Source organism: Chiloscyllium plagiosum, chromosome 13 (assembly GCF_004010195.1).
Source record: "Chiloscyllium plagiosum isolate BGI_BamShark_2017 chromosome 13, ASM401019v2, whole genome shotgun sequence".
In the NCBI taxonomy this organism is placed as follows: domain Eukaryota; kingdom Metazoa; phylum Chordata; class Chondrichthyes; order Orectolobiformes; family Hemiscylliidae; genus Chiloscyllium; species Chiloscyllium plagiosum.
The window spans coordinates 64,513,304-64,525,375 of record NC_057722.1 but is presented as its reverse complement, the minus strand read 5'-3'; the positions used below and the strand labels follow the sequence as shown (position 1 = coordinate 64,525,375).

At 39.4% G+C, this 12,072-nt stretch overlaps 2 protein-coding genes across 6 annotated transcripts in view; one reads left to right on the top strand and one right to left on the bottom strand.

Moving 5' to 3' along the window:
• The window catches only part of LOC122556143 (NAD kinase-like), a 60,014-nt gene extending 52,336 nt beyond the window's left edge, over positions 1–7,678 (top strand). For all 3 annotated transcript variants that reach the window (XM_043702635.1, XM_043702633.1, XM_043702634.1), the window contains 2 exons: positions 792–874; positions 6,646–7,678. In XM_043702635.1, coding sequence (XP_043558570.1) covers positions 792–874; positions 6,646–6,805 — 243 coding nt within the window. In that variant the 3' untranslated portion in view covers positions 6,806–7,678. The remainder of the gene's footprint in view (positions 1–791; positions 875–6,645) is intronic.
• Positions 7,679–9,146: 1,468 nt separating this feature from the next.
• Positions 9,147–12,072, bottom strand: part of sec62 (SEC62 homolog, preprotein translocation factor) — a 38,464-nt gene continuing 35,538 nt past the window's right edge. For all 3 annotated transcript variants that reach the window (XM_043702639.1, XM_043702638.1, XM_043702640.1), the window contains exon 8: positions 9,147–11,654. In XM_043702639.1, the coding sequence (XP_043558574.1) occupies positions 11,185–11,654 (470 nt within the window). In that variant the 3' untranslated portion in view covers positions 9,147–11,184. The remainder of the gene's footprint in view (positions 11,655–12,072) is intronic.

Genomic DNA, 12,072 nt, shown 5'->3' with positions numbered 1-12,072 from the left:
AATGCCTTTCTTACATGCCATTTATATCTCTGATTTATTTTCTTCCCCATGTCTAGAACTGAGGAAGGATCCCCAGACCTGAAACATTGATTCTGATTTCTCTTTACAGATACTGCCAGACCTGCTGAGCTTTTCTAGCAACTTCTTTGTGATTCTGTTTTGTTATTGGTTGAGGGATAAATGTTCACCTCTGGTGAAGAAGGAGCTACTGTTTAAGATGTTTTATGAATGACAATGGTTCTCATCGTACAGGAATTCCTCAATACTGAAGTGGACTGACAGCCCAGATTATGAGCTCAAGTTTGTAGATGTGCTGTAGAGAATCATGATATCCAGTTTGATCTTCGATTTGTGCTGTTCAGAGATGGCTGGACCCTACAATAGGCCTCAGTAGGACAGTCATACTTTCCAGCTACTTCTGGCCATGGGAGAGTAGGGAAGAAATTATATAAATCCACTAAAATTGCCTTGTCCTCAAACGTCAGATTTTTTGTGAATCTGAACTCGTTATGTAAGAATATAGGACTTGAGCAGGAGTATTCCATTTAATCTTTTTGAGCCTGCTCCATCATTCAGTAGGTTCAAAACTATGATTGCAGTATTTTTTGGTCTGATGCTTATTATCAAGTTACCTGCATTTAACCCATTACATTCTTTTCTAAGAAAAGATGTTCTAATATCTTAAGAACCAAAAATGTTAAATGTCAGTTTCTAGAAAGTGCAAGTGAACTTGTCTAGGATGGTGAGAAAAATTGTAAGTTTACAATCTACATTTTGTTTGCTTTCTGAAGATAATGTTGTCACCTGATACCAGGAATGCAGCATGGGTCTCATTTGATGGTAGGAGAAGACAGGAAATTCAACATACTGACAGGCAAGTATAGCACAATGGCTATCATCATCTTCCTCTTCTTGCAAAAAGTTTATTTTATACTGGTAGTTATTGAATATGCCATGTAGGCAAGATCACTTGAACAAGGGATATGGCAATTTCAAATTGCTGGCGTGTTTACTAACTAACATGGTGGGCCAATTAATATTCTGTCCCCCACTTTAAGATTACAGAGTTTGCTTTGGTCTAGAGCATTTTTTAAATTATCTTGAAACAAGGACATATGCAACTAATCTTGGTCTTCAATCATAATTTAGAGATCAAACTTGCATTGGTTTCAACTGGACAAATCTGACATAGTGGGGTACTGCATTTTGTCAAATCCCACTTACTTCCAATTGTTCTCCATTCTCCAGTTCATTAAGTTGCCTGTTTTATAAACTCTGCCATAGCTTCACTCCATTAGCTCTGCAACTCCTTTATTGGCTATGCCTGTCTATACCTTGCAATGTCACTGAACTTTACCTCATGGGTTAAATCTCCCATTTGTTCCAGTTCAAATATTCAGGGCCTTTCGTTGCCTCCCTATTGTTCTGAACTTCCTTTCTGAATCCCTTCTATTGTTTTACGTACTCTCTTCCTGTAAGAGCTACCTGAGCACCTGCCTGTTTAACCATATAACTTCTGGTCACGTTACCTAAACATCTCATTGCTCAATATGCACTTCTCATTTTATTACTGTTATATACTCAATAACTGAGGGGTGACAGCACAGATGCTCACTTTAGAAGAAGTAGTTCTTAGGACCCGAAATGTGTATTTCTGTGCAGTTGCATGATGTAACAATTTTCTGGTAAACTAAAGAGAAACTCTTCTTTGCGCTTTATTTAGCTTGTGCTTTCAAGGGATTGTAGTCCCTTGGTATGATGAGGCATATTTGTAGTTTAGTCAGAGTCTCACAACACAGAACCAGCCCCTTGGTCCAACTTGTCTATGCTGACCAAGTTTTTTCCAAACTAAGCTAGTCCCACTTGCCTGCCTTTGGCGTATATCCCTTTAAACCTTTCCTATTCATGTACCTGTCCAAATGTCTGTTAAATTAATTTTACCTGCATCTACCACTTCCTCTTGCAGTCACCTCTCAACCACCTACGCTCCACTGAAAGAGTCCTAGCTGATTCAGCCTATCCTTTTAACTTGAATCCTCCAGTTAAGCAATATCTGAAATCTTTTCTCACCTCTCCCAATTTAAGAATATCCGTCGTCCACAGGGTCCGAATACGTAAATTTGTTGTTCAGTGAACATCAAAAGCATTCATAGTAGGAAGGCCCTACGTTCAATTTCACTGGCTTTTCCAGCCTTTCTGGAGAAGCTCATGGGAGCGTTTAATTAGTGGCAGGCAATCTGGGGAGGGGGTGGTGATGGAGGTGGATGATTGGAGCAGCATGTCGAAGTCTCGAGACTTGGGAAGAGCTTGAGACTAATGCATGTATAGCTCTAAAGAAGAGCAGTTGGGGAGAGATTGCTGAGCTCAGTTGAACTGAATTGAATTGAATTTATTGTCACGTGTACGGAGGCACTGTGAAAAGCTTTGTCTTGCGAGCAATACAGGCAGATCACATACTGAAGTAGCATAGATACCTAAATAGGTAATCAGTGGCAAAAAAAACACAGGTATAGACAAATGCTAAGGAGTTTGAGTCCATTCAGTATTCTAACAACAGTAGGATAGAAACTGTTTTGAAACCAGCTGGTGCGGGTATTCAGGTTTCTGTACCTTCTCCCCAGTGGTAGAGGTTGTAGAAAAGCATTGCCAGGGTGGGATGGATCTTTGAGATTGCTGGCGGCCTTTCCTTGACAGCGGGCCTGGTAGATGGATTCTGTAGCTGGGAGGTTGGCCTTTGTGATTGTCTGGGCCGAGTTCACCACTCTCTGTCTTGATCTTGAATGGTACAGTTGCCGTACCAGCTAGTGATACATCCAGACAATGCTCTCTGGCGCACCTATAAAAGTTGGCAAGGGTATTCACGGTCATGCCAAATTTTCTCAGCTGCCTGAGGAAGAGATGTTGGGCCTTTGTAACCAGTGCGTCCACATGAAGAGTCCAAGAAAGCTTGTTGATAACCACTCCCAGGAACTGGAAGCTCAGACTGCATTTGTTTCAATACAAACGTATTAGAGGTAAAACTGGTGAATGTAGAGGCTGGATTAATGCATACAATAATAATGTTCTTGATGAGGTTGAAAGGAGGACAGGATTTGGAGCCTAACGTTCTAGGATTTCAATATTTTAGATGAGACAGGAGAAAGCTGCATTACTGGTTGGAGAGCATATCACAGTTATGTTGATGACAACCTGGAGGGATCTGCAATGAGCCATTGTGGGTAGAACTCAGGAATAGGAAGGATGCAATCACAATACCGAGCTTGTATTACAGATGTCTGAACTGCCAGTGTGAGGTATAGATATGTTGTCAAATTCTGCAAACATATGAAAATAACAGGGTTGTTGTGGTGAATGATTTTAACTTCCCTCATATTGATTGGGATTCACTTAGTGTTGGGGCTTTGGATGGGGAGCAAATTTTTGGGTGTCCAAGAGGGTTTTTTAAATAGCATGTGAATAGTTTAAGGGGGGTTTGGGGGAATAGTGACCATAATTTCGTATGTTTTCAGATATTTATGGATAAGGACAAAAGTGGATCTTGGATAAAAGTCTTGAATTGGAGAATTAGGATTGGGAGTGAATAGTTGAGGGTAAATCCTCATCTGACGAGGGTGTCTTTTGAAGACAAGTTGATTAGTGTGCAGGATAGTCATGTTCCTGTGGAAATGAAGAACAGGAATGGCAGGTTTTAAGAACCTTGGATGACGGGAAATTATCAGCTTAGTCAAAATAGGAAGCGTACCGAAGGACCAGGAAACTAAAAGCAGACAAAGTCCTTGAAGAATATAGAGCAAGTAGGAAAGAGTTAGAATGGCTAAAAAGAGCTGTGAAATGTACTTGGCCAGCAAGGTTAAGTAGAACATAGAGGCATTTTCTACATCTATTAAGAGTAGATAGTAGCTAGGGAAAGAGTAGGAACCATTCCATGATAAGAGGAAGGTGATGTGTGGAGCCAGAGGAAATGGGTGAGATTCTCAATGAGTACATTCGTATTCACTAATGAGAGGGACACAAGGGATTTTGAGGTTGGGGAAAGGTGAGTGAATACTCCCTTGGAGAGGTCAACATAATAAAGGAGTAAATGTTCGGTGTCTTGAAATGGATTAAGGTAGACCAGTCCCCATGGGCCAGATGGATCTATCCAAGAATACTGTGGGAGGCAAGGGAGGAAATAGCCAGGGCCTTAACAGACATCCTTGCATCCTTTTTTGGCTTCTGGCAAGGCTCCAGAGGACTGAAGAACAGCCAGTGATTCTTTATTTTAGAAGTGAAACAGGTAATCCAGGTAATTACAGGCTGGGGAGCCTGACTAAGCTGTTAAGGTACTGAGAGATAGGATTTATTCATTTTGGAAGTAATTGGATTTGTTAATGATAGGCAGCATGGGTTTGAGTGGGGAAGGTCGTGTCTCACCAATTTGATTTGAGTTTTTTGAAGTGGTGACAAGAATGATTGAGGGAAAAGCAGTGGATGTTGTTACAATGGAATTTAAGGCATTTGATAAGGTACTTCATGGCAGGCTGGTACAAAAGGTAAAGTGTCATGGGATCCAGGGTGTGCTGACTAGATGGATACAGAACTAGCTTGGTCATAGTGATGGAAGGTGCTCTTTGTAACAGAAATCAGCAACTACTGCTGTTCCACAAGGGTCATTGTTAGGATCTTTTATTGTTTATATGTATTTTAAAAAATGATCTGTAGGAAAATGTAGGTGTGTCTGATTCATAAGTTCACAAATGATACCAAGAATGGCGGTGTCGAAGGTAGTGAGGTGGATTGTCGAAGGATACAGCAGGATATAAATTGCAGCTTTGGGCAACAAAATATCAGATGGAGTTTAATGGACAAATGTGAGGAAATGCATTTTGGAAGATCAAATTCAAGTGAGAATGACACAATAGATGGCAGAACCCTTAAGGGCATTGACATAGAGGGATCTCAGTGTACAGGTCCACAGATCTCTGAAAATGGCAACGGAGGTGGATTAGGTGGTCAAGAAGGCATCCTGCACACTTGTCTTTATTGGGCTTGGCATCAAATGTAAAAGTTGGCAAGTTATGTTACAATTTTAAAACTTTAGTTTGGCCACATTTGAAATAGTGTGGTGACCAGAATTGCATGCAATATCAGAAGGGCGTGGATGCTTTGGAGAGCATGAAGTAGAGGGTTACTAGGATGCTGCCTGATCTGGAGAGCTTTAGGTATGAGAAGAGATCGGATAAACCCGGTTTTCACTAAAAGACTGGTTGAAGGGTGGCCTAATAGAGGTCTACAAAATTGAGACGCATCCACGCGGGTGGATAGTCAGAGGCTTTTTGCCAGGTTGGAAAGGTCGACTACAAAAGGGCACAGGTTCAAGGTGAAAGGAGGAAAGTTTAGAGGAAAAGGACAGGAAATTTTTAACTGAACTGAGCAAATTCTTTTTGGAGAATAGTACTGCTTTGTGAAAGCATTTTGATTTTTCATTGAGATCTATGGTAAAATTGGACAGCAGCCTGGATCTATTATTGGGGATCATTTCCACAACATGTACGATCCCAGACACTTTGTACCATAGTATATTGATTCTGTAACAGTTACATGTTAACTGCTGGTTTCAATTCGATCACCAGGACGTTTGCCATATAGTGCCTCAGTACTTTCTCAAATTCAAAGGGAAATCCAAGAGGGTTAGGGATCACCAATGCTTACTTTGTAGAAGCTAGGAATAACAGTTAGTACTGAAATTTGACTTGGACAACAGATGCATGGCAACATGTCCCTTGAAGGCACATACCATTAAGACTTCAAATTATATCACAATAACTTTACTGTTGCTGGCTCAAGTCCTGGAACACTTTTTTTAACAATACTGTGGAAGACCCAACTGGCGTAGCAGGAACTGTGGCAGTTCAAGAAAACAGCTCACCACCACATTTTCCAAGCTAATTAGACATTAAACAATAGACAATAAATGCTGGCCCAGCCAGACTTGCTGACATCCCATGAACATCTTTTTTAAAAAATGTCTGTGATGGTCAGAGTTGGGCAAGTTGGCTACAGATGGCTCTCAGGCAAAGGAAATAATGAATTACTACAAGTATAATCACTCTTAATTAATTGATTATCAACAAATCTGTGCATAAAAAGTGAATAAATCATTTTGTTGAGGAAGGTGCATTGCCATGAGAACAGGAACTTGCGTTCAGTAATACCTAGAAGTATGTTGGATAATAATCCTGCTGTCTGAATTGTGCCTTAAACTCTTACATTCGCTTGAGGTGGAAGACAGGTCCTGGTTTTTACATTTTCCTTTGAAACATGTTGAGAATCTAACTTGCAGCTTTATGCCCTGTGTGGTTTGAGCTGACTAATGTGTTTTTAAAAAAAAATGTGATACATGGTCTTTTTTGCCACAACCTTCCTGAGTTTACTGTCATTTTAGATCCCAAGGAGAGTTGACTTCAAGTACCTAAAGAGTCCAGTTGAGTTGTAAATTATAACAGCAGAACCATTGCCTGTACTTACTGTCTTTTCCTACCCAAAGCTGAAAAGCTTTAAAATGCCTATTTTAAAAGATGAGTGACTTAATTAAACTTAATATTCTTGGTATGCCAGACTGTTGTAGTGAATAGTGGGATAACTTTAAGTTGTTTTGTTTTTAAGCATAACAGTAACAACATCATGCTATCCGGTGCCATCGATCTGTTGCCATGACCTCGTGTACGACTGGTTTGAGAGTTTGGCAGAGTGTCTTCACTGGAATGTACGGAAAAAGCAGTCACGGTTCGAAGAAATCACGGATTCTTCAGATACGGAATGTTAGTCCATAATGGATGCATCCCTTTCCCCAAACCCTGCCGCCTTAGCAAAACTTGATAATACTTTGTTCTAAGCTTATTGGAATATCTCTTCTATTTGTATTGTTAAATGGAAGACAGTATTTTGTATCCGATTGTAGTGTACATTTAGCATTCCTACGGGTATGATCTTCCTGCCTCCCTCTGCCCAGCAGATTCTTGATAGCATAATTATCTTGGGCTTTTCACTGGGCTTTGTGTCAAAGTTGAGGAAAGAGTAATGAAGATGCACCAGCTCTTTTCAATGTGAGCTTGAATTCATGTTGCTATTGTTTTTTTAAAAAGGTGCCTTAATTGACCATTATCAATAATCAAACTTGTACAGTAGAATCTGTCATTGCAATTTATTTGCTGCAGATCTGGTGTAAAATGAAGTAGCTTCATTTCCTTTGATCAGTTTTCATACCTGGGGTTGACCTTCATTACAGAAGAGCAAATAAGCCAATGCTCTGACCTTGCCTGTTATTTATTAAGCCTCATTGAAAACTCAGGCATTGAAGATGATGGTAAGCTTAATTCCTTGCTGCGAGCAGGCTTTCATTTATCTGCTGAACCTCAACTATACCTTAGAGGTCAGTGCCAAGAATGTGGGGAGAAAGTTGGTAACCTCAAGTCAAATGTTAACACCTGCTCAAGGACAAATGTGTTCACTGTTGCAGGAAAAAACATTTTATACATTTTGCATTGAAAGTTACTTTCACCTCTGAATAACTGTACAAAAAATACATTCAGAACTTGGTTCTTTGGATTGTATCAATCATCATCAAGCAAGGCCATCGTCAATTACACCTCCCATTTTAACTGTTTTTTGTATTGGGATGACACCAGGTTCTAATGCATTGTTCCATCCACTGATTCAAGAAGGTACACCTGAACTGAGTTTGTTCACAATACAAACCATGCTCGCCCAATCTCAGTTGCAGATCTTAGGGCCAAACTGGTGCATTAGGTAATATTATTCAGAATATGCAGATAAGGGTAGCAGGGAACTTGTATATTTGAACCCTACCATTGTTTTTATCTTAAAGCTGATGCATATTAGACCTAATCTGGATTATTTATGTTGATCGTGATAAAAAGTTCAGTATTTTCTTTCAAAAACATTGACTGCATGAAATTTGAAGGATGACTTACAAGTGATTTCCAGTTAGAATTATTTTGACATCATTAATAAAATTAAGTAATAAACAATATAACTATACTTATTGGACAAATGACACTACAATGAGGGAAGATGTTGAACTTATTGCAGACATAATGACATACCACAGAACAAGTTACATTTCCAGTAATATATAGAACAAATTTGACAACTATTTTTGATAAAATAAATTATTTTCTTTGAAATTGTAGCTTTCCAATGTAAGAGCTACAGATTCATTTTAGTGGGGTGCATTAGATCTGAGTTTTCTCATGCTGTTTTGGTGTCTTTGTAAGGAAAAAGATTGTATACCTATCGCTGCAGATAACAATAAGTTGCCACTTAACTTTAAAGTTAGTGCGGAGGACTATGTGCATTCACCTGAATGCCAGCAGAGCTAATGACAGTATTTAAAGGGAGTCAGTCACAGTCATTACTTTCACAGCTGCAATCCAGAGCAAGAGGCTTCAGTGTTCCTCGTGCCAAGATAAATTAATTCTGCAATCTCTTAACTGCTAAGACAACCAGCTATAATTGTATAATGATCTTATAGCACAGACAAGATCCTCAGCTCATTGCATCCACACTGGTCAAACAATGAACCTGACTCAGTGGTGACCTTTGGTAGGGAACTAGTAATAGCGACACTAAGAAAAGGAAATTATTCAACAGAATTTTGTAGCACTTAAGCAATTTGGTGGCTGCTGGCTTTTTGAAAGCTATTCAGTTAGTCCTATTCCCTTTATTCATTTCCCCAAAGGAAGGAGAACCTTACAGAGCTAAGTATTTATCTTAAAGGTTGTTGGAAGCTATTTTAATAACTTTCAAGTCAACTTTGCAAATTGATCTCTTGTTCTTTTGAAATATTTTAAAATAATTTTATCTGAAGTTCCTACATGTGGGAACACATTCAAGGTAAAGAACAATCTTGTTTGAGAGGAATAGGTTTTCTCGCGATACCATTGCTTTAAAAGGTGAGAAACATGTCACTTTACCTATTCTGATTGAAAAGGAAAATACACAAACACAGTTTAGTTTTTAAATTGCATTTACTTCTTCAAATAGCTAAAACAGTTGTTTAAATAATGTTCCAGTAATCAAAGACAAGTCTTTAAATTATGTATCAATCCAAATATGGACATAACTGGGTTTGAACAAGAGTAAGGAGCAAACATTCCTTCCACCACTCCTCCCCCTCTCTCTGGTGAAATATGTGAAGTAGCATTGACCTGTAGCTACACTATACGATGTACAAATACTCAAAATACCATTTGAGAGCAGGTTGAGATACTCACTACCAGAAAACCACCGGCACACTGGCAAATCTTTCTCCAAGAAAGACACATGATAACAGAAAAAATGCTTTTGTCATCTCATTAGGAAAAGCATATGAATATAGAAAAGTTCTACACTACCAAGTATTTTTTTTCTGTGCTATTCGGTTAATTAAACAGTTAACTACAAAGTTGTGGTCCACACTCGGGTGACTGTGAAATGTCGGAGATCGGTTAATTACTGCACGACGAGCAGATGCTGGAAACCAATTAAATTCCACATTTAACTCGATCCTTCAGACTACCAATAATGCGGCAGAGGTTTAATGAGGAAGGCTTGAATCTGACTCAACGTTTTCCAACAGATTTCTAATGAGGTATAAATTATTTCAGCTTGTAAAATAAATGCATTGTGCATTGAGAGATCAGTTGAATAAACCTGTGAAATTAGGGATTGTTTTGCAAGATATAGATTAATAAAACAATGTTACTTACAGCTGCAGCAAGCTTCCTGTCTGCATGCCTTAAATTCTCTAGTTTTTTCAAACCATTCAAAGAGACTAAAGATTCTGTGACACTTATGGAAACATCTTCCTCTTTCTGGTTGTACACTCAATTACATGTAATGCAAAGATCATATTAAGGCTAATGTTCATACCATTGAAACAGATCCTTTACAAAGTAACTTCCGCATAATCCTTACAAAGCTAAGAATGTGTACCTCTCAACCATTTTATTTGCTTCTCAGTAACACAGTCAAGGTCCTAGTGTAATGATATCAAAATCTAAACTTGAAGAGGTGGAGTATTAACAAGCCAACTTCTAAACTATTACATATTTTCCTGTGTGCATGCCTGCATAAAATTGGCACATAGTAAGGTCCTCCTTCTGTTAAATACTATACCTTCATACACTGAACTTGTTCTGTCCATTACCAGAATATGTATCTGTACTTATTCTATGATATTTGACAGTCACCTTACAATTGACAGAACTGAACAAATGAATTTTACACAATTACACAAAGCATTAGTGCTTGATTCTGGATTGAGATGTTTTAATGGGTTATTTTCAGATTCCAGCTGCTCAAGGAACAGCTGTATCCTGTTTCACAGACTGGGCCACTTCTAATCATTTTTTTCTAGTTTTATAAGCCACCATGCACCACAAAAGCTTTGTTAAAAGGCAACCACATGCCAGAAATTTTGCTTGGCAGCAATGGATATGGCTCTGTTTCCCACTAGTAGCTGATTTCTGGTCAAGTGTGTTGTGGAAAGCAGTGGCTTTTCATCTGCACATTTTCCAAACTTCACCGGATTCTTTTTGGTGTTAAGTATCAATTGCCTGAATGCAACAAGTCCCTCATCTTTTCGCACCATTTTCCAACATGCAGGCAATGTACCAAAACTACAGGATTCCAGTACACAACACCAGCTTTGTACAGGTGCATGTGAGCCTGGAACAGAGTGCAATACAACAAACACTACTGACCTCCTCAAGCAGTGGCAAACACCAGCACCAATTTAAGGCCTGCTGTCTCAGCTGAGTAAGAATATACACAGACATGATATTGCAGATGTAACTCTTTGGGCCACTGCATTGTTTGGCTTTGTCTTAGTCTTAGAATTTTGAAAGATCATGATGTATGTGCTGTGGTGTGGAATATAACTTATCTTGCCATAGAAATCTGCTGATGCTAACAAGTTTTCCTAGTGTACCTCTAACTCCTCTGCCGAAATATTGTGGCTTATGATCATTGTGACTGGGATGAGGGAGTTTTAAAATGTTATGATTATCATGCAGTTTTAACATTTCACAATATCTCATCGTGGCATCCACAGTGGGCCGGGTCCATGTCTCCATCCCAGTGTGGAACTGTTTTCAACATCAGCTACTCATGCTCGGTTGCTGGAGATGGAATTATCCTGTTTTACGACTTACTGTGTAATGGCTGGGCCTCTTCGTCGTCGTCTTCCTCCTCCTCCTCCTCCTCCTCTTCATCATCTGTGGGATGTTCCAGTTCCTCTCTAGTGATCATTTCAAAGTCATTCCCATTGCCGCTGCTATGCTGGGAACCATCATCGTCCCTTCGGTCACTGTCTGTGTCTGACTGCTGTTCCCTAACCAAATTGCCTGCTGCCTCTTCTGCTGTTGCTGTTTCTACTTTTGTCTCTTCCTCTTCTACCTCATTTCCCTCATCGCCTTCAGGCTGTGGCTGTTGCTGGGGGTCAGTCTCCTCATCTATTTTCTTGGAGTCTGATTTGGGGCCCTTGTACTCATGTGTGTACAGGGGTCTGAAGGAGTCAATGAAACCAACATCCGCCGTCAGGTTTGGTAAGAACCAGAAATGATGCCGACCACCAGTGAGGAGCCAGATTAAGAGGAAGAGAATGCAACGAGCTGCGAAGAGAATCAAATAGTTATCAATATTAACAGACAGATTAAAATCATTGTCAGAAGATGCATTTTTTTTTAAACATCTGATTTGTTATTCCAAAAATCTTATGCCTTCTAAAGACATTTCTTGGATTTTGGTGCAATAAGTAAAGAAACACTGGTTTGGAAGTGGAATGAGGGATGGTCAGATAACTATTGGGACACAATTTTAGATAAATGGTACAAAAAAAAGGCAGAGAGGCAGCGTAGATGGCTGAGAGTACTTTTAAAAATATGCAGTGACCTAAAATAAGTTGCCCAAAAGGGTTGAGGAAGCACATTCGCGAGCAACTTTTACATAAGGGAATTCTGCATCTATCTTAGCAGGAAAAATATGCAGGGCTATGGGAAAACAAGGAGTTAAAGGATGGAACTAACTGGA